The sequence below is a fragment of the Staurois parvus genome, unplaced genomic scaffold (assembly GCF_062004578.1).
Source record: "Staurois parvus isolate SC_StPar_1 unplaced genomic scaffold, SC_StPar_1.0 ptg001258l, whole genome shotgun sequence".
Taxonomy (NCBI): domain Eukaryota; kingdom Metazoa; phylum Chordata; class Amphibia; order Anura; family Ranidae; genus Staurois; species Staurois parvus.
The window spans coordinates 577,596-600,876 of record NW_028319054.1 but is presented as its reverse complement, the minus strand read 5'-3'; the positions used below and the strand labels follow the sequence as shown (position 1 = coordinate 600,876).

General features: G+C 40.9%; 1 protein-coding gene across 1 annotated transcript in view; it reads right to left on the bottom strand.

Moving 5' to 3' along the window:
- LOC149437757 (hexokinase-4-like) overlaps positions 1-23,281 on the bottom strand; it is an 82,730-nt gene that overhangs the window by 29,102 nt on the left and 30,347 nt on the right. The window contains exon 2 of the mRNA XM_089660662.1: positions 6,611-6,773. Within this exon, the coding sequence (XP_089516788.1) occupies positions 6,611-6,773 (163 nt within the window). The remainder of the gene's footprint in view (positions 1-6,610; positions 6,774-23,281) is intronic.

Here is a 23,281-nt window from a genome sequence, read left to right as displayed (position 1 = left end):
TAGGAGGATGTAGAACCCCTGACCTCTGTCTGGACAGTGCTGACTGGCTGTGTGCTGATCACATGCACTCTCCCCCCCCCCAAAAAAAAAGCCCCTCTAGCAATACACACCAAACTGAGCATGTGTCTCCACACAATATGTTATATCAGGGGATAAGAGGGAGACACTGGAAGAAAGGGAGGATTAGATAAAAAAAGGATCAAACATCATTTTTACACAATGCAGAGGATTAACCCCTTAGGTTCCACAGTGAGTATAACAAGCATGCTTTACTGCATATACAGACTGATTTTACTGTTGTGGGCTTAGTAACACTTTAAGAATGAATTACTTCACAGTACATGCAGATAACAAGGTGAAGATTACTTGTTTTTAAGCAAATTTACTGCTTGTTAAAAATATGTAAATAAATTAAACTCCAGCCAAACTAACAAGATTCAAATGAATGATACATTAAAAGAAAACAAAAATCTGAGCTGCACATATACTACTTTTCTGTCAGTAAATGTCCACAGGCAGAAAGTCAGCATCATTCAACCAACTTCTGAGCTTAGGCTGTCATGGACCCCTCCCAGCCAGTAACTGGACAGTGGAAAAAGAAGCAGCAGTGTGATGAGCTCATCTCTCTGTCACTCTGCTTTCTCCATCTATCAGCATACTTCTTCACATGAATGTATCTGCTCCTTGTGCTGCCTCTTCCTCTCACACTCTGTCAGACTGAGGTATTCACACTACTTGCATTGAAAAATAAAACCGTTAAATATAATGATGGATTGATATGCACCAAGCTGTGTTAATTGGTGCCTTTTATACCTGCCTAAAGTTAAGCAGTATTAAAACCAAAAACGCAACATATTGCAGCTTATCAATCTTTAATCATCTGCTAACTGCTCACAGTAAATATACTGTGATCGGGTGGCAGGTGCAGGCACAATCATGTACATGTACATGACAGCCTTCTTCCAGGATTGGATACAGCATGAGTTACAAAAAGACAGAACTCTATGTACAGGGAACAGTGGTCTGGCTGTTTCTTCTCCCTGAAATGCACTGACAAAAAAAACAGCCAGACCAGAAAGTAAAAGCAGCACACATTGTTAGACACACAGTTAACCACTTGATTGCCTCTAGATTATTATATTATTTATATAGCGCCAACGATTTCTCAGCGCTTTACATTACAGTGGGAGACAATACAGTAACAATACAGTTCAATACAAGAGGGAATTGAGGGCCCTGCTCCTTGGAGCTTACAATCTAGGAGGGAGGGGTGAGTGGTACAATAGGCAAAACTGTGGGGGATGGAGTAGTTGGAAGTGTAGAGGATTCCAGTATAAGCTGAGGGCGGGATAGGCTTCCCTGAAGAGAGAGGTTTTCAGTGATCGCCTAAAGGTAAGTAGAGTAGGTGATAGTCTGATAGATTGGGGTAGGGAGTTCCAGAGGATGGGTGACGCCCTGGAGAAGTCTTGGAGATGAGCATGGGAGGAGGAGATAAGGGAGCTAGAGAGTAGGAGGTCTTGTGAGGAGCGAAAAGTACAGTTTGGGTGATACTTAGAGATACGATTGGATATGTAAATTGGGCAGTGTTGTGGATGGCTTTGTATGTCATAGTTAGTGTTTTGAATTTTATCCGTTGGGCAACTGGGAGCCAGTGGAGGGATTGGCAGAGAGGGGTGGCTGATACAGAACGGTTAGTAAGGTGGATGAGTCTGGCAGTAGCATTCATGATAGACTGAAGAGGGGATAGCCTGCGAGGAGGTAGGCCAATGAGGAGGGAGTTACAATAGTCAAGGCGTGATATGACAAGGGAGTGAATAAGTTGCTTAGTGGTTTCCGGGGTTAGGAACGGACATATCTTGGAGATGTTGCGGAGGTGAAGTCTACATGATTTTGTCAACGATTGGATCTGGGGCTGGAAGGACAGATGGGAGTCTAGGATTACACCTAGTACCCTGGCATGTGGGGATGGACTAATGATTGCGTTATCGATATTTATGGTGAAGTCAGTGGAGGGGGCACGGGCAGGGGAGAATACTAGGAGCTCAGTTTTGGAAAGGTTGAGTTTGAGGAAGTGGAGTGACATCCAAGCCGATCTTAGCCCCTTTCCAGCCAGTGTCATTAGTGCAGTGTCAGTGTACAGTAGTGTCACTAGCAATGTCAGTGTCAGTTAGTGACCCTCCCAGCCAGTGTCACTTATCACCAGATTGCACACCACACTATCACAATCCCACTATTTCTATTATACAGTATTTATAAAGCGCCAATAGTTCGCTCAGCGCTGTACATTACAAAGGGGGACAGAACATGTGACAGAACAATAACAATACAATGCAAAACATGAGGGGATCGAGGGCCCTGCTCTTTCGAGCTTACAATCTAGGTGTTGCTGATTACTGCCATTACAGTTCGTGTATAGCTGGGTAAATTCCAGTATACTGTATATACCATAGTTTGTAAATGCTATAACTATCACATAAATTAATATACACTTATTGGGATTATTTTTTACCAAAGACATGTAGCAGAATACATTCTGGCCTAAATTTATGGAGAAATTAGATTTTTTTTAATTGCATGTTTTATAACAGAAAGTAGAAAACATTTTTTTTCCACAAATTTTGTTTTTTTCTATTTATATAATAAAAAATAAAAAAAAAAGTGGTGATCAACTACCTCCAAAAGAAAGCTCTATTTGTGTGGAAAAAAACAATATAAATTTCATTGGGGTACAGTTTTACATGACTGCGCAATTGCCAGTTAAAGTAGCACAGTGCTGAATAGCAAAAAATGCTCTGGTTAAATGTAGTGACTGCATCTCTTTTCTTTTTTTTTTTTGTTTTTACTTTTCTGGAGGAAAGAATGAAAAGGCTAAAGGTAACACTGCAGTCCATGGAGACAAGAAAGTCAACTTTGGGGCAGCCAACAGCATTTGAGTGGGAGGGAAGTGCTCTTGATCACATTAAATGCAGTCAGTTCATTCTACGATTATCTCTCTTTTATTTTATTTTAGCAAAACTATTCCAGACATCATACTGGCACTTAATTTCTGATAAAGTCACTAGCTGAAAAAGAAAGAGCAGAATACGTTCTAGTTGTACATTCATCTTGTCATAATACTTTTACAATTTGAGAAAACAAAGAACTAATGATTGCAATGTTATAATAAAATTATAAAAACCATAAAGTATAAATTGTAGTATAACTGTAAATATGTAGTCACACTGGTTGCTCTATGTGTCTGTCATCTAATTCATTATGCGTGTTTTATAATCCACTCATTTTGTATCACATGAAAGCTGATAAGGGGGAGACTGAATAGCCTCTTGAACATTCCTTGCTACTTTGTGACCAGATTCTTTTTGTAAGGATGTGTTAAAATAAATGAGGCTTAGCGATCCTTTTGTGGCAATATTTTTTGCTTGCTGTTTTGCTAATCAAACACATAAAGTAGATCTGTCTGCTCATCCTGAGCCAAGTCATAACTACACAGCTCCATATATGTTTATTGCCAGATCTGAAAAATGGAGCCATTCAATACTATAGCTAACAGGACAGTATAAGCAGGCAGAAGAAAAGATTTTCTGGTCCCAGGTCTCTAGTCTTCGTGGCTCCTGCATATAACGGTCGATTCATTTACACATTTCATTTGTAAGAGATGTTTAGCAATATTAGCTTGTTGGGAAGTCAGCATTTCCTCCAATTTCAGACAAACACAGCTATAGCCTTGGTCCTCTCAATGACCTACCTTAGCAATTTCATTAACCTACAGCAAATGACTTTGGTAGGATGACCTGACCAAGGCATTATCTTAAAAACATCTCACTGTTTTCATGTTACAGTTATTAACCTCCAAGGATCCTTGAATATCTTTATCTTGGGCGCTTCTGGCAAGCCAGTGTTCAGTACATTTCAGCCTTTGCCCCGAATTCACTTTATACTCAAGAAAACAGCTTAGCTTTCATCCTAGAGAATTCAAAGCATCTGGTATGCTACAGCACACCTGCAGCATGAGGTTTGTCAGTTTATTAACATTTTTTTATGATCAATTACCTCTTAATTATATCATTAAATATAACATATAAACCATAGATTACAAACACTTTTCACTTGAAAACAAAATTATGATTCTCACTATGTAGAAAAAGGATTGCGCAAACAAGCATAGGATAAAACAGTTGCCAATGCTTGTGTTTGGCATCCCAATGACTGCATATGCCCATGGGTAATCACTCATGAAAAGCAGTTAAAGTAGTAGTAGTAAAGTTGTTTGCTATTTATGTCCTTTTGGGGAGATTTCCCTTCATGTCCTGTCCCATAGCCAAAACAGGAAGTGAGAGAAAAATTGCTCCCAAATCAGGAAATTCATGGTTGTTACCAGAGTCCCATCTAAACCTGTTTTAGTAACAACCCAAAAAGTGCAATAAGAGGTCTTTGAGCCCCCAAAAAATGTGAAAGTGGTGTCAATGCTGAATGTGAAGGAGAAGCTGAGAAGTTGATTCTATGATGATTCAATATCAGGGGCAGACTGACTATTTGGAAACTAGGGCACTGCCCGAGGGCCCAGGGTCAGTAGGGGGCCCCATGAGATGCCCCTGGTACCTTTTTCATATGCTTTTTTGAGTTTGGGCAAGGACACAGGGGCCCCATGATCCCCTATTGCCCGGGGGCCCCATGAGTTGTCAGTCCGCCCCTGTTCGATATGTATTGCTCACAAAATTCTATAAAACACAGTCAACGTGCTTTGTGGCACTACACTGGTCACTTCCTCAGAATGGTGAATAAAACCCTTTAAACAGCTGTGATCTATCTCTCCTGCTGTTTGTTAGTGAGTACTAACAAACAGCACAAAAGATAGCTGTTTGACCACTTCAATACTGGGCACTATGGGGCACTTTTACCCCCTTCCTGCCCAGGCCAAGTTTTAGCTTTCAGCGCTATTACACTTTGAATGACTGTTGCACAGTTGTGCAACAGTGTACCCATATGAATATTTTATCTTTTTTTTTTAGACAGATTGAGCTTTCCTAGGGTTTTTAATTTTTGCTAAACACGTGAAATAAAAAAAAATGTTTTTCTTAGTTTCTGTTATAAAATTTTGCAAATAAGCAATTTTTCTTCACTGATGACACTGCACTGATGGGCACTGATGAGGCTGCATTGGCAAGGCGGCACTGATAAGCTGCACTGATGGGCACTGATGAGGTTGCACTGATAAGTCAGAACTGATGGGCACTGATGGGTACTGATACGTTGCTCTGATGGACACTAATAGGCTGCACTGATGGGCACTGATGGGGCTGCACTGTTAATCAGGGCACTGATGATCAGTGCCGTGGTTATCAGTGTAAATGTGTGCTGTCACAGGATTGCTGGAAATTGACTATCCTTTCCTCACACAGTGACATCAATACCCAGCATTTGTTTACATGGGATCAGCTGTGCTTGGGCCCAACTGATCACATGGTAAAGGGCCACTTTGATTGGCCCTTTACCTTGATCTGTGATCAGCTGTGTCCCAAGGACACAGCGATCACAGACCGTGCCCAACACATGCCCTGGGGGCAAACAGGGAGGCAAAGTTTCTGGGAAGATATCTATAAAAGCCCTCCCAGAATTATACCACCGCGATGTAGCCATCTTTCAGCTATGGCGCGGTTGGGAGGTGGTTAAGGTGTTTTATGCACCATCCTGAGGAAGTGGCCAGTGTAGTACCACAAAACGCATTGATGCTGTTTTATATTAGTCTGTGAGCAATAACTATCAAATCAATGAAGAATCCACTTCTCAAGACCTCTTGCTTTGAACACACCAGAGTGTAGTGTCATCTGTATCAACCCACCGAGCATTGAGTGAGACCTTTCTCTGCACAGGGACAGTCATATTCACTGCTGGCTTTCACTCCAGGTTGTCTGATCCCCCATTAGGGAGCTCAGCAACCTCTCATACTGTGTGTGAGTACACCATTGCATTTGACCTAATCTTTCTATATTTCATCCAAATATATTGATAAACCACTAAACCATAAGGAACTCTCCCGCCACGTCTGTCTCTTTTTTTCTTTTTTCTCCCTATCTTTGAAGGCACCCCAGTTAAAACCAAAATTTGGGATATTCTTTACTTACACACTTGTGTTTCATTATATTTTAAGGGGCATGTTCTAAAGAACAACTAATGATAAATCACTGTCCATGAATGAAGTAAACCATGTTTGGCTAGCAAATTTTAAAAGAGTTTGTCAATTTGGCGGCAATTTCAGGGAAAAATGACAGGTTCTCGTCTTAGGCCATACCCTGTCCATTGAAGCTCTCCCAGCACTGTGTTCAACCATTGGAGCTCTCAGAAATTCCTAATATTTCAAGGTATAGTATAGCATATGACCTTTACCCCTTACTGCACGGATGAAGGGCTGAGGCCTAAGCAGCTAATCCCCAGGCACAAACACTGTCACATAATAATCTGAGGAGTGCCTACATTCTTTTTTGGCTTGCAAGCCAGACAGCTCTCAATGAGCACTAGAGACACATGGACCTCATTCTTATTGCAATCTGAAGAGTATATTATTTTTTTATATTCGCAACAAAGTATTTGGAAACAAATTATTATACTATACCTGTGCCATTTGGAGTTGAGCGGACATATGTAGGAAGCATTTTTAAAGTTGACGGTCTTTCTGGTTTTACTTGCAGTCCTCTCTCCATGTTGTCTAGCATCAAATCCCTCACCTTCTCCAATTGTCCAATGGACAGTGAAAAGTGCTGCAAACATCTTTCAACCTGCAGAAATTAAACACCATCTGAGTTACTTTTTCTGAAAGGAGAACTATTTCTCTTTTTGTTTTTTTGTATTATATCTATATGAGAAAATGTTCAGCTAAGTCTAATTAATATTATCAGTTCCCGTTAAAGTGGAACTACACTGTATGAGCACCACAGACCAAAAGCACTATTTAATTCATTTTTTATATTCAAAGCAAACTCCCCCATCCTCCCATGCCTCCATGCTTTATTTTGCTGAAAAATCACTAGGAAATACCCCCCCCACACACACACACACACACACACACACACACAAAATTTCTGGCTGTGACCATCTTGAGTAAGGGTAGATGATTCTTGTAGCAATTACTTCCTGGAATCCATCTGCCCTTAGTTCAGGCACACAGGCAAGAGGGAGTGCTTAGCTGAGAACGCCCCTCCTCCCCTTTTGAAGACTACTGGGATGTATGACATCATTTGCCAAGTCATGGAAATCAGGATGTGACAAAAGAAATGTAAAAAACAGTTTAAAACAAGGAAATCTGATATAGTTTCCTATCTATTTACTAATGCTAGCAGCATAAAGATTCAAAATAGTCAATGTTGTTTGAGAGAGTGAAGTTCCACCTTCGCATCCAATAACCCATTTTCTTATCATTTGTTATTATATCTGCACATGGGTCTGGCATTTTTACTACTCATATATGCAGGCTCTACATCATGCATAGTAGGTCTTCACAGTAGTTGAGTTTTCTTGTTTCTTTCTCACAATGCAAGTGTACCAATTTGGGGACTGATTGAAAACAGTGAATTTTATGTCTCTCCATGTGGCTGAGATTTTGGGGTTTATTTACTAAACCTTATTGACTCAGAATCTTGTCCACTTCTGCATAAAAACCAATCAGCTTCCAGGTTTTATTGCTGAAGCTTAACTGAACATGCTGAGGTTAGAAGCTGATTGGCTACCATGCACAGGTGCCAAAGATTCTGAGTCAACCAGTTTTAGTAAATCTCCTATTTTATGTCAGCAGTTATCTGAGTCGGCTAAGTGACTAAAATACAGACAGCCACTACAGGATGAATCCGGAGTGCCCAAATAGCCTACAGGTATGACAATATAATTAAAAACATTTTACAAAGCTGCACAGTTTAATGTTTACCCAATGGGGTCCCATGACTGCATAGAGTATTTTCTGAAACAGGTCAACCTATGCAGACCAGACATGGGTTGAATTCCAAATGAATTTTCTTTAGAAAATCAGAAATTGTATGCATTCCGTAATGTGATGGTGCCACCATTGATTTCAAAATTCAACCAACCAAGCCTTCAATTTCACCTCATGTTGCTACAGAAAAGAATTTTCATGGCCAAGAATTTTCAGTTTTTCCAGGTCACAGCTCATGCTCATTTCTTTTTAGATTATATTTCTTGCACGATTCTACCACCGTTGATTAGAAATTCGTTCGTTTTTCAAAAAATTTTCAACATGCCTGATCTCTCAAATTCGATGGTCACTTGAAAATCATCCACTGCTGTAGTCCACTAATGGTGCAAAATTCAAACGAAAATTTGTAGAAAAGATTTTCGAAAGAAAATTCTTTCGGAATTTGACCCATGTATGACCAGCTTAAGCCTTTAAAGGGAAAATCCATACCTTGGGGGGGCTAATTCTGATGGGGGTTCACAGACACTAGTTTTCCATAAGGTCCACTTCCCTTGTGATTGAAAGCCTATTTGTTATAGGATCCGCCCACTACATGCTGTCAATTAAAAGTTGAGAGTGGACCTGTTGGGAAACTAGTGTCTCAGCTTCCCCATTGGGCTCTGCCCACTGCAACATCATTGATTGCTAGAATGCCGTTGGCTGTGAAACCGATAGCATCCTCAACAACCAATGACAGGGAGAGAGTAGCACATCAAATATGCCGCTCTGCTACACTACGTACAGGGACAGGCGCACTGCCTGTCTCTGTATGCCAAGTTAGAGTAGTCCTTAATATCCTCCAGTTTTGTTATCTTCAAACTGGAGGTAATTATTTTTGAATCTGATGCAATCATTGGGCCACTTTGTAAAAGTGGCGCTATTAAGAACTACCTGTATCTGCTGCACGTGTCCGCAAATTAACGAAATGGGCGGTAGGGATTTCTGAATGTGACACAGGCCATTTTAAAGGGTTGTAGTGCCAGAAAACTAGTAGCACTTGTATTCTCCCAAATGAGTTTCAAAAGCCCTGTCTTGATGAAGAACTAATGCAAACTGAGGCTAGGTTCACACCTATGCAGTCTGCGTTTGATCCATTTCTTCACTGCATTTTGCACATGCATTTTTGCAGTGTTTTTGATGCGGTTTGCTTTTTTCCTTGTTGCTAGGCAGATTTAAAATGCATCAAAAACGCGGCAAAAACACATAAAAAAACGCACTACATGCTTTTCTGCAGCATTTCCATTGAAGTCTATAGAACCAAAAATGCAACTTTTTGAGTTTAAAAAAGTCCCTGACCCTTTCCAAAAAAATGCACTGGGTGAAAAGAGATGTGAACCTGTCCCATAGGAAATCATGTTAAATGGACTGTAGTCCATTTCTGCAAAACGCTGTGGAAAACACTTAGGTGTGAACCTAGGGTAAGAAAGGACTTGGGAGAAACAGGGTCTAGCTATGACTGAACTAACTAACACTAAACATACTACGGGGGGTACAACTGGGGGAATCAATAGTGGAGAAGGATCTGGGAGTTCTGGTAGATCACAAGCTTAATAATGACATGCAATGCCAAGCTGCAGTTTCTAAAGCGAGCAAAATCCTCTCTTGTATTAAAAGAGGTATAGACTCCAGAGAGAGATATCATATTACCCCTTTACAAATCATTAGTATCACCTCATCTGGAATATGCAGTTCAGTTTTGGGCACCAATTCACAAAAAGAACATTGGGGAACTGGAGAAAGTACAGAGAAGGGCAACCAAACTGATAGGAGGCATGGAGGAGCTCCGCTATGAGGAAAGATTAGAGGAACTGAATTTATTCTCTCTTGAGAAGAGGAGATTAAGGGGGGATATGATCAACATGTATAAATACATCAGTGGTTCATATAGTGAACTCGGTGTAGAGCTATTCACCCTGAGGTCATCACAGAGGGCAAGGGGGCCTTCTTTACATCTGGAGGAAAAGAGATTTAATCCCCAAATACGGAAAGGTTTCTTCACAGTGAGAGCTGTGAAAATGTAAAACAGACTCCCTCAAGAGTTTGTTCTGGCCAGCTCAGTGGATTGCTTTAAAAAAGGCCTGGATTCTTTCTTAGATACACAGAATATAACTGGATACTAACATTTATAGGTAAAGTTGATCCAGGGAATATCCAATTGCCTCTCAGGGGACCAGGAAGGAATTTTTTTCACTGCAGGAGCAAATTGGATCATGCTTTGCTGGGTTTTTTGCCCTCCTCTGAATCAACTGTGGGTATAGGATTATAACTTTTTTTTTTGGTTGAACTGAATGGACTTTTATATTTTTTCAGCCAGACTAACTATGCAAACAGGCGGGGAGGACAGGGAGATTCCAAATTTGAAGTGGCATGTAAACCACCACTGTCTGTCAGCATACTACAGAACAATTGTAGCCTAATACAGTTCAATGCAACAACAGAAAAAAATACATATAGGTGAGAAAGAACAAACTTCAATTGTTCCTGCTTTGTAACCAACACAAGAATAATGACATTAGAACATTCTGTGTACTATGTCTGTACAGAAGTCCCCCAGGAATGTAATTTTGGATATCTCTGGCTCTGTCTCTTATCAAATATGATTACCCAGTCTCCGATGCCTGTCGATTAGCTGAATATAGTAGAAGCTACAGCTTACAGGGTTACAAAAGTTCTCAGATATGGAAACTGCTGCAGAGCCTGTCTCACTAAATTTCCCAGCAGTTATTCTGTCATTATAACAATGAGACTGATCATGTGCCAGTAGCAAACAGACCCACCCACTTAGCATTCAGGATGTAGGAAACGATTGTAATCTGTCAATTTCAACACAACACAGGAAAAGACAATGCAATATCATTTACTAAATACAGTATGTATACACCTGACTTGGTGAGGACAGATTTTGTTTTAGCTCTACAAAAGTGAAGCTACATTTTAAAGTGTTACTAAAGTCTACTTTTATTTTATTAAAATAACAAACATGTTATACTCACATGCTCTGTGCAATGGTATTGCACAGAGCAGTCCCAATCCTTCTCCCCCACCAATGATCTTGCCTCCTCCTCTTCTTCTTGTATCCCAATAGCAACACAGTGTCTGCTTGCTCCTGAGCTGTGTGTCTATGGAGCCACGCTCCAAAGACACACACAGCGGGACCTAGCCCCGCCCCCCACTTCCTCCTCATGGCATTTGATTGACGGTAGCAGGAGCCAATGGCTTCTGCTGCTATTAGAATTCCTGTGTGAAGAGGAAGAGAGGGGAGAACAGATGAAGCCATGCACAGCTCTGGTTCTCTTCTCCCCTCTCTTACCCTGCACACAGGAAAAGGAGAGGACATAGATATATAAAATGTTTTTTTTTTATCTTAACCACTTGCCCTCCTGAGGATTTACCCCCCTTCCTGACCAGGCCATTTTTTGCGTTACAGCGCTGCATTACTTTAACTATACATAAATGAAATGTATGTCCTTTTTACCACAAATTGAGCTTTCTTTTGGTGGTATTCGATCACCTCTCCGTTTTTTATTTTTTGCGCTATAAAAAAAAACATTTTTGGAAAAAAACCTATATCTTTGACTTTTTGCTATAAAATGTATCCAGTAAAAAAATGTTAAAAATCTAATTTCTTTATCAATTTAGGCAAAATGTTTTCTGCTTCATGTCTTTGCTAAAAAAAAATCCCAATACGTGTAAATTAATTGGATTATGTGAAAGATATAGAGACTAAAAATGGCAGTATATATACTGGAATTTGTTTTTAGTTTTTTTATACTAGTAATGGCAGCAATCAGCAACTTGTAACGGGACTGTGGCGGGCATTCTGACACTGGGGGGAACTGACTAACTGCCACTGACATCACAATTACACTAATATAGTGATTAGTGCTAATAAAAAGCACTAACACTGTACTAATGAAACTGGGCAGGAAGGGGTTAACATCTAGGGCGATCAAAGGGTTAACTGTGTGCTGTTTTACGTCATGTGCTGTGTGTGTTTTACTAGGGAAACATGCTGCTGTGTATTTTTCTGCTGTGATGTGCAGAGAAATACAGAGCAGCATGTTCTTGCTCGCAAGGGAGAGATCTGTATTGTTTACACACAGGTCTCTCTTGTCAGCTTTACTCAGAGATCGCCGGGTGCCAGTGGGGAATCTCTGGCTGGGACCTGGAGATAGACATCCTTAGCCGCCAATGGTGGCGCAGGTAGGTCAGCGTGCGCACAAGCGCCCACTAACCAGATATGCAAATCACGTATATATACGTGATTTTGCACAGCCCTGCCACCCTGTAGCAATAGTTCTACTATAGGGCAGTGGGAAAGCAGTTAATGCAAATGTTTTTAGCTTTAGTATCACTTTAAAGAAATGACAAAGCAGCAAAAATGTCATAATTACCACATATCAGGGGCAAAAATGGTTCCTTCATGTCAGCTCACCTTAGTTATTCAGCATGTGGAGTGCCCAGAATGACAAGACACTCTGGAATAAAAATTTCAACAAGGCTACCTGGCCAAAAACTTCACCATATCCTGTTTTGCTATCCTAACTTCATTTTTGGCTTTTAAGTCCACCCATGATGCTCAATATTGTAGTGCAGAAGGCGAGACTAGATTCTCAATCATGCTTGAATTCCAGAGCGCCTTTTAATTTGGGGCACTCTGTGATCATGCTGACCAATCAACATTCATCTGGTCTGTCCTGGAAGCGCTGATGAAGAAGTTGGAGAACAGTGGGCTAAATAATAATAATAATCCCCCTGCACTAATAGGAAACCTCTAAATGATATCTAAGCAGCTGACACCCTAACCTCTACCCATAGGTGTACCAAATAAATTGTATTAAAATATGGTGTAGAGCTACATAAAATGGAATAAACATAAATAGATATAACCAATGTAAATACAATATAAATAATAAATATATATACACAAGTGGTAGATCCTCAAGGGTCTACATGAAAGTGTCACAAACAGTGATATAAGGTGCATATAATCTACAGGTTCCAGTCATGGACCTACATAAAGAGAAAAATTAAAAACCAAATCCCAAATTGGGAAATGCCAATAACAAGAAAGAAGAAAAAAAAACAATCCAACGCATAAATATGAACAAATGTCCAATCAGGTGCAAGTATGCAAAAAAAGTGCTTCAATCTTCAAACTGGTGCTGCAGTGCAAGTGCAAATGATAAATCAATATCCTTAAATGGCAGGATTGCCCCCTCACCTCCTGAATGCAACCCAAAAGGGTCAACACACCTTATGAATCACCCTGGATCCTATATAGGAAATCTCTCCAGACCAAACAGGTTCCAATGGTTCCACAGACCATCCTTGGTTGTTCGCTTATGGCTTGAATCCCCCTTTCACAGGCAGGTAACCGTAGCGCAGCAAACTTACAAGTACTATTTAAGGCCATGAAAGGACAAAGAACAGATCTTCCATAGTGCAACATTGTTTATTTCAGTGTAAACATAGAAAAACTCTCAGTAAAACAACTAAGTAAAACACTCACATTTGCAAGGATAAAATCAGGCTGTCACACCACAGAGTATTAACCTGGTGTACCAAGATGGCGTTCTGCTTGAACTGCATCACCACGTTGCATCTACGCGTCACATCTATGTGTATGAACCTGGCGTACCAAGATAGCATTCCGCTGCATCACCACGTCGCATCTACGCGTTGCGTCACATACACGTGACTTCCTCAGTGTCAGGGCAGGAGCTGAGGAACGGACAGGCAGGCCTAACAATGTAACGCACTGGCTGACGACAACCACCACCCACAGACCGAAGTCCCTCAGGGCGCGGAGTCTAAGTCCCAGGCTGCCCTTCACCAGGGCCCCTGATGGTGGGGATGGACTTGACGCAGCCAGGAACCAGGTCGCGGCCCCCGAGACACCTCAGCTGCGGTAATGGCCGCCGCCAATGGCGTGTAGCTGGTGGAAGAGACAAAAGAGTAGTCAGACAAGCCGGGGTCAACAACAACAGGACAGAACAGTACAGGACAGCAGACGAGAATCACAGGTCACGAGCCGGGTTCAGCAACAGAGGGTCAGATCAAAGGAGAATACAAAGAATAGTCAAGACAAGCCGAATCAGATACCAGGAGAGTCACGAGAGTCAGAACAGAGTAACAGCAACACAAAGACACAAGACACAAGTGCAAAGAGCATGTGCGGGCCACAGGCTTATATGTCATCAGCCACACCCCTCTGGAGGATGGACCACAGAAACCTGAAGGCATAAAAGGGCTCCCATCATGCACAGCAGAATCCAAGATGGACACCAGCACATGAAGTAACATAACCACAGGGAAAAGGTAGGACCTTGACACTCAGGAAGTCCTGAGGAAGTCACGTGTACGTGACGCAACGCGTAGATGCGACATGGTGTTGCATTGTGAGATCGCATTAAGAGTCATATCATCTCTGAGGACACCACACCCCACCTGCAGGCTTGTCTTTTTTGCATCTTAAAGCCATAACAGTTTGGAAATTCACAGCATTTGATGAGTGTGGATCTATAAAATGCTTTTCACAGAAGATGTGAGCAAGCTGGAAAATTTATAAAGTTTGAGTAAATAATAATTTTTTCACATTTTTTGGGACACAGGACTTTAATTTGGGACTTTTTTTGTTCTTCACATATAATTTGTCAGAGTTTTGATTATTTGTATTATTTGCGCTGTATTATTTTTATTATTATTTTTTGATGTTTAGTCAATTCTTGAACAGCAGCATTTAATTTTTCACTTGATTTTTCACTCATTTCCTTGACGCAAGTTTGATACACATTTAAGTGCATTTGCAATCGTCAAGTGTGAATGCAGCCTGGGCTTTTAGCAGTACTAAAAATGAATGACAAATATTTTGCTACCTGTTTCAAATACATTTTGCTCAACACACAGACACATCTCTCTTAACATAATGAAAAATGTGACATTTGAAAAAAAAGGTATTTCTATTCACACTGCATAATTCTTATTTGACCAGATTTTCACACAGTAAAGCAACCCAATTGCTGCTCGTTTTGTTTTTTACTGCGTACAGCGAGCTCTAACTAGATAAACAAAAATGAAATGGTATATGAAAAAAACATGCGAAAAGTTCTCGTGGACAGTAGAAACCCCACAGGACAGATTAGGAAGTTCTGTTCAATAAAGTCATAGAAAATATTTCTAGACGAAACAGAAGAGTTGCAGCTTTGTATCCTGAGCCAAGAAATTCTAAAGGCATATTGACACAAAATCTTAACGGCTGGTATTATTCAGAGAATCTGGCAGCTTTCCATCGCACACTATCAACTGGCAACAATGGCTGAGTATCGAACACTGATTATCAAAATCCTACCAAGGGGAAAAAAAGCAATCTTCCTCACTAAACCACAAAAACTGCCTTCTGTTTCCCATTTCTTAATCAAGCCGTTATACAAAATTGAAATCACGAAGCCATTAAAACAGAACATGCTTTAATAAGGATTTTAGATATTTTTAAATAAAAATCCAGTATTTTTGACGGTCATGTCTAAATATGCATCCCAATTAGAAGCTTGCAGTTTAGTCCAGAGGCAAAACTATTAGCCATAAACTCTTGCTGCAGAATCTTTACAAGCGGCCATTTTATGTCAAACTAACATCTTTCACTGTCTTGTCAGGCCATCTACTAAAATTGGCCTTTGTTTGCTCTCTTTCAACAGGTCCGTTAGATTCTTATATACCAGGCAACAAAACAGAAAAAGATGTGAAGAAAATGAAAATGTTTTATTTAGTGCAGAACGTAATGTGACCATACAGCTAGTAAACCTTGACATTATGGGCCCGGGGGGAAGCTGCATGCTCTGCACTCTCTGCAATTATGCCCTATATTTTATACCTGCAAATCTGGTAAGAAGTGGGTAAGATCATTTGAGAAAAAGGCATTAAAACTGTTAGAACTGGAAACATACATCTGAAAGTTTTCAGCATTAAAGTTGTTGTAAAAACTGAAGGTTTTTCACCTTCATTCATTTTTTGCATTAAGGTAACAAACCTTCTGTGTGCTGTTCCCCCTACACCTCCCCCCCCCCCCCCCCCACAATACTCACCTGAGCCCCATCTCAATCCAGTACACACAGGAGCCCCAGCTGTCCCAAGTCTCTCTCTCCTCATTGGCTCCCACTGCTGTCAATCAAAGCCAGTGAGCCAATGAGGAGAGAGCGGGGACTAGGGCGGAGCAACAGCTCTATGTGTCCTATAGAGCAATCCTCACTAGCGAGCATGCACCAGTGCCCCCATAGCAAGTGGATTGCTTTTGGGGGCACTGGCCAAGAGGGAGGAGCCAGGAGCAGCAGCAGGGGGCCCAAGAAGAAGGAAATCGGGGGTGCTCTGTGCAAAACCATTGTACAGATCAGTTAAGTACACTATAATATGCTTGTTATTTTTTTATTTTTCAAAACAAAGCTTTAATATCACTTTAAACCTTTTAAAATAAAATAACAAATGTGCAATTTTTGGAGGTTAGAAAAGCACAATTATTATTTTTTATCTTAGGAACCTGTAGAGCATTGGGGGAACTGGCCAAGAGGAAGGAGCCAGGAGCACCAGCAAGGGGCCCAGGAAGGGAATCGGGGCTGCTCTGTGCAATACCATTGCACAGAGCAGGTAAGTACATTATAATATGCTTGTTAATTTTTTTTTCCAAAACGAAGCTTTAATATAACTTTAACCACATGCCGCCCAGCCACTGTAGAAATATGGCGGCAGGGCGGCACGGGCAGGCAAAACCACATTTTAAAACGTGTGTTTTGTAAACAGGTAGGGGGTGCGCGAGGCGGGCCGCCGCCCTACCTGTCCCACCGATCACAGCCGCGGATGTCAGTCGCCGGGTCACAGCCGATCGTTACCGGCTATGTCCCGGCGATCGGTGGCAATAGCTGACAGACAGCACAGCTGTAGTAGCTGTACTTTCTGTCAGTTCCCTGACAGCTCCAGGACAAGCTGATCGGGCCAGAAGAGTTTCTCTCTCCCGATCAGCCGTGTCCCCTGCAGTACACACCCCCGCCCCCTAGTAAAACACTCCCCCTCACACAGATAACCCTTCCCTGAAAAATAAACTTAACCCCTTCCTCCCCAGTGCCATTAGTACAGTGTCAGTGTTTTTTTTTTTTTGCACTGATCACTGTATTGGTGTCACTGGGGATGTCAGTGACCCCAAGTCAGTACCCCCCAATGTCAGAATGTCCGCCGCAGTCCCGCCATAAGTCGCTGATCGCCGCCATAAGTCGCTGATCGCCACCATTATTAGTATAAAAAAAACCTAAAAATCCCAGTATCTTTCCCGCCATTTGTAAACACTATAACTTTCACGTAAACCAATTAATTTACACGTATTGGGTTTATTTTTTAGCAAAGACATGTCGCAGAATACATTTTGGCAGAAATTTATGACTCAATTTGATTTTTAAATTTTTTTTTTACTGGACATGTTTTATAGCAAAAAGTCCAAAATATTGTTTTTTTTCCTCAAAATTGTCAGCCTTTTTTTTTATAACACAAAAAATAACAGCACAGGCAATCAAATACCACTGAAAGAAAGCTCAATTTGTGGGGAAAAAAAGGATGTAAATTTCATTTATGTACCATATTGCATGACCACGCAATTGTCCGTTAAACTAGTGCAGGGCTGTATAGCAAAAAAATGGCGTAAATTGCAGTATCTATACCATAGTTTGTAGACGCTATAACTTTCGCACAAAGTAATCAATATACACTTATTGGGATTTTTTGGGATGTAGCAGAATACATTCTGGCCTAAATTTATAACCAACTTTGAGTTTACTATATATTTTTTATAGCTGAAAGTAAAAAATATTGTTTTTCTTCAAAATTTTTGGCCTTTTTTTGTTTATAGCGTGAAAAATAAAAAGCGCACAGGTGATCAAATACCACCGAAAGAAAGCTCTATTTGTGTGAAAAAAAGGACGTAAATTTTGTTTGGGTGCAGCGTTGCATGACTGCGCAATTATCAGTTGAATTAGTGCAGCGCCGAGTAGCAAAAAGAGGCCTGGTCATTAAGGGGGGTAAATCCTCTGGAGGTCAAGTGGTTAAGGTGAATTGTGAGAGACACAGCAGGAACAAGAGGTTCAAGAAAAGTGTTGATGATGAATGAGTTTGTGAACAGTACCTAGCTGTCATTCACTCAGCCCTGGCATTTAATGCCTCTACTGGTTTGTGGTCTCTGCTTTTCCTCCATATATTGCATACTGTATCCAGTTGCCAAACAACCAATTTAGGCAGTCTAGGGTGGCACTGCTGTGATGGTGGAAGAATTGACCCCCAGCCTGAAGATCAGCCTTGTTCCACTTGTTGATTATTATAGTTTTGAGGCCCAGGTTGTCCCAAAACAGGATAGATCTATAAATTTTAGTAAAATCGGGATCTTTTGGCAATGTTAATAATAAAAAAGAGCATAAGGCTGCTATTGTTTCCCTAGAAATGTGCAAATGAGATATACCCCATATATATGCATTCACCACTTCCTTCCTCCTTATCAGCAGGGCTGGTACAGTGAAGATTATATGCTAGTTCTCCCACCTCTCTTTAAAATCCAGTGTATTCTCTAGAACAGTGGTCTTCAAACTGTGGGCCAAGAGCCAGATACGGTCCTTTGTTTGCTTTTATCCAGCACTTGCGGACTCTTTCATCCACTGATACCAACAATGAAAATTCACCCCCACTAACACCAGTGAAGGAGCACAATTCCTCCCACTGACACCAACAATGGGATACAATTCCTCCCAATGACCCAAAGACACCAACAATTTGGCCCAATGACACCATTGAAGCGAGAAATATCCTGCTGTTGACACAAATGATGGGGCACAATTCCTCCCACTGACACCAACGACGGGGCACAATTATTTCCAATGACACCAACAACTGGGCCGAATAAAAACAAAGATGGAGCATTGTTTTTCCCACTTCTGTCAGGATCCTTTCTACTCCCAATGGCCACAGTCTGACCCCCCCTTTACCCCTTGACGCCGACAGCACACAAATATGCAGCCTCATGGAACTGGGCTTTTTTCTGTGGGACCGCATATTTGCATACCTGTCTTTGTACTGGGAGCGCGCCAGCACAAAGACCGAGGTGTCACTGACAGCCCCGGGTCCCGTTCTAACAATCGGGACCCCCGATTCCGGGTCACGTGATCGCTGTGATAGCCTCTGATTGGCTATCACAATGATCAGTCACTGTGAATGGATTCACTGTGAATGGAAACATAAAAAATGTTTGTAAAAAAAAAAAAAAAGAAGATAAATAAATATTAAAAAATAAAAGAAAAAATAAAGAAAAATACCTAGATCAAGGTGTGATCTAGTTCAGTACCAGGGTTAGTGTTTGGGTCAAGGTCAGGGTCAAAGGTCAAGGTCAGGATTTAAAAAAAAATTGGTATCAGTGTCAGTTAGTGTCAATGTCAGTGTGTTTTAGGTAAAACAAAAACAAAAAACAAAATGTGCACTATTGTTTCTGGGCTGTAGTACGGGAACAAACAACAAATAACATGCACATATATGGTATCGCTGCGATCGTCAAGAGCTGGAGAATTTATTTTGGGTTGTTCTATGGAGGTAGGTTATGGTCGTAACAAGAAACACACAGCTAAATAAAAAAAAAAAAATTTTTTTCTTACTATTTTTGGCCAGTTTTCCTTTGATAATAAAAAATAATAGGAGCTAACCATTACCATTTACCACCAAATGAAAGCCCAATTTGTCCTGAAAAAAACGCGGTATAATCCACCTGGATGTACAAAGTAGTTGTGATGATATGTACGGTTTTACTAACACATGTCAACGTTGCAGAATTGTGCTTAGGCATTTAGATTTGTTTTACCCTTAGGTATGAAGGGGTTAAAGTCTGAAGAACTGTAAAGTGGCCCTTTGTTTAGAAAGTTTGGAGACCCTTGCTCTAGAACAAGGATGGATCTGACTATACAGAATAAAGACAAGGACAGGCATTATTTCCTATGGTTTATCCTAGTCCAGGCAGAAAAGTTTAAAGGCATTTTCAGTGTTACTGCATTATTGCAATTTATTGTTATTAATTTGATGTATTTACTTTCGAAATCCGGCAGTGATGCTCTCTCTGGCAGTGTCGAACGCCTGACTGGCATGAGGTTGTGCAAATAGGGAAGCTCATTTAAGTGCTGATATTTCAACTTTTAGGTGGATGGTACTTTAATTATTCATAGTTTGCATTTGCTGCAGCCCACCATCATTAGCAAGCTCTTTATGAATATGGACACACACTATATCAATTCAGCACATGTGCTTCTTCACGCCCTGATGCCTGTTCGTGCTATATACGTACAGGGACAATATAGCATGTTTGTATTTAATATTCATGAGGCCATAATGAATGATGTGCATTTTATTTGCTGGATGACAGGTGCTATGTTACCGAGTTCCCTTGATATCTGTATTTATCCATGTGAGCAGCTGGGGGTAGGGTTTTGGGGTGACAACATTGTCATTTACATTTTTTAATCAAATAGCAGGATTTTTTTTTTAGATCTGGTGGGGTTTATTCATACATATGTGTACCATGTGTCATAATAAAGTTTATATTTCTGTATTTCTCCCTTATACCTTTCTGGTCTCATGTTTTTTAAATGTTTGTGTTTCTGTTGGTTTGTTATATTAATAGGCAAATGCACTAATAATGAATAATTCATTACAGGTGAATTTGTGGGAAGGTTTTTATTTATTCATTGAAGTGTCAAAGCCTATTTCAGTTCAGTGGCAGTAGATTTTTGCAGCATTGGTACAATAGCAACCAACAGTTAGAAGTGCAATGGATCAGCGGCCTAGACGCCATTCGGTTTGGTTTTATTTTGGCCGCAGCGAGGAAGCTGCTCCCTGTAATGGAAGAGAGAGGGGCAGTTACTCAGGTTACTCGGAAAGGGAGAGAAGAACACTTCTCAATGCTCCTGTCACTGTATGAGAGGAGAACGTGTGAGATGCTGAGAGGTGGTGGAATCTCGTTGCCGTGGAGATTCTGTCAGGTATCTAAGGTACCGCAATGTAATGATAGGCGACAAAATAATAATACTGAGCAAAAGAAAAAGAGGTGAAAAGAGGTGGCCAAGCATATGAGGGAGAAAAAGAGAAGAGAAAGCCCATCTCTCAGAGAGGAAGCCCACTAAAAAATAATCCTGTGGTAAAAGAGAAGGAACCTGCCAGAGCGATTGATAAGGATCCTTATTTTCAGCAATTTGACAATAATTTTCAAATCCTATTGAAAGATCTTAGCTGAAAACAACTGTCATATTTTTGAAAAGAAAGATCCTTATCCTGGTGTTTTAGCTTTGTTGACGGTTTCAAAAAAAGTTACAGGCAGACTAGGAATGTTAACGGCCACATCTGCTTGTGCTACCAATCAAACTGTCAAACCATCAAATGGCTGGTGTCATAGCTGATCACATGTGCAGCACCATGGCAGTTGCAGATCAAACAGAGACCGGGATGGCAGCTTTCCTGGCTGAAAGGGACAGGAAGGTTCAGTTCTGCTTTAAAGTGGAACTAAACCCTCCTATCCTTTACAGCCAAGGAAGCTGCCATCCTGGCCTCTGTTTAATCTGCAGTTGCCATGGTGCTGCACATGACACCAACCATTTGATGGCTTGACAGTTCGGTTGGGAGCACAAGCACCTGTGACAGTCACCATTTGGGGCATGTCTTGAATGTAAATGTTTTGGCAAACAGTTAAAAATCACCGGGTTTAGTTAAAGCATTTACGTTTAACCTCCCTAGCGGTCTGATTATGTCCATATTTCTGTGCTCAAAGCGGTACATTTTTTTGCATGGAAATATGTTTTTTTTTATTGTAGGCCTGTAATTTTTAGGAATAACTCACTGAAATCTGTCCGAACAAGAGTCTAGTAAACATCCCGGGTATGTTAAAATTTGAAACACAAAATCATAAATTATAATTTAATAAATAATCATAAATCATAAATCCCTGCAGGAGGGACATCGCGGGAGCGCAGGACAAGGTAAGACAAGAACAGATCCCAGAGCAGCGCCGCATGGTAAGCCCGAGTGTAGCTCGGGGTTACCGCTTTTGGTACTGAAACTTTACCCCGAGCTACACTCGGGAATACCGCCAGGGAGGTTAAAGTGTTACTAAACTCACAACAGTAAAATCAGTCTGTATATGCAGTAAAGCATGCTTGTTATACTTACTGTGGAACCTAAGAGGTTAATCCTTTGCATTGTGTAAAAAGAATGTTTGATCCTGTCTTCTCTGATCCTTCCCTTCTACTGTCCCTAATCCATCAGCTGATAGAACAGAGCCTTTGGGGTAAGCTGCATATGCTCAGGCTGGTGTGTTATTGCTAGAGAGTTTTTTTTTGGGGGGAGGGTGCATGTTTTCAGCACAGTGCCAATCAGTGCTGTCCAGACAGAGGGTCAGGGTCCTGCAGCCTCATAGGACAATCAGGGGAGAATGAAAACTCCTCCTACAAGCTTTAACCAGTGCTCAGCTGGACACTGATAGAAGTCACAAGACTATTTTAACTGCAGTTTATATTTACTAAAATAAATGCATTTCCATGCTCTCTGTACTGTGGGAGACCAGATTTAGTAAATGCAGGGTCTTGGATTTAGTAACACTTTAACTTCTATTCCATTAAATTCTTCTCTGCTGACACTTCATGTTAACAAATTCATATGTCTAATTTATATCTGTAGTTGGAGGGTGGTAAACAACAGGCAGTTGAGCTGCGTTTTCCCACCCCTACACCATCTTTGTTGCATTAGGTAGGCCTCAGCACCTGCTGAACGTGACCCAACCCACTGCGGTTGTGCAGGCATTCAGGGGTTAAAACTGGCAATAAGGAGGCAACATAATGCCTCCTCACCACCTGTCAAAAGGATGCCTTTTGAGAGGGCTAAACCAAATGTAAACAAGCCCTAACTATATCTTTGCAATAGTCTGAAGTTTAGTTCCAGCCTCCATATATTCATCCTCAAGTAGACACTACAAGGTGCCCCTTGAGAATGTCTTCTATGACGAAACATGTCAGGGTGGAGCCTGGGTTGATGTCATCATGCCACCAGACTGAGAAGCAGCTGGTTTGTCTTACTGCTCAAATAATTTTTTTGCTCCAAGTGGCACCTCTGCTTTTTTATTAATGAATACATTTGCGGATTCACACTATAGAGCTTGTTATTTTATTTCTTTTGGTGGAATCCTGATCTTTGCTAAGCAGTGGTATAAGCTTTAGCTGAATTCTATTGATCCCTGCTGACATTTAATTTATTGGTGGAGGAGTCAGG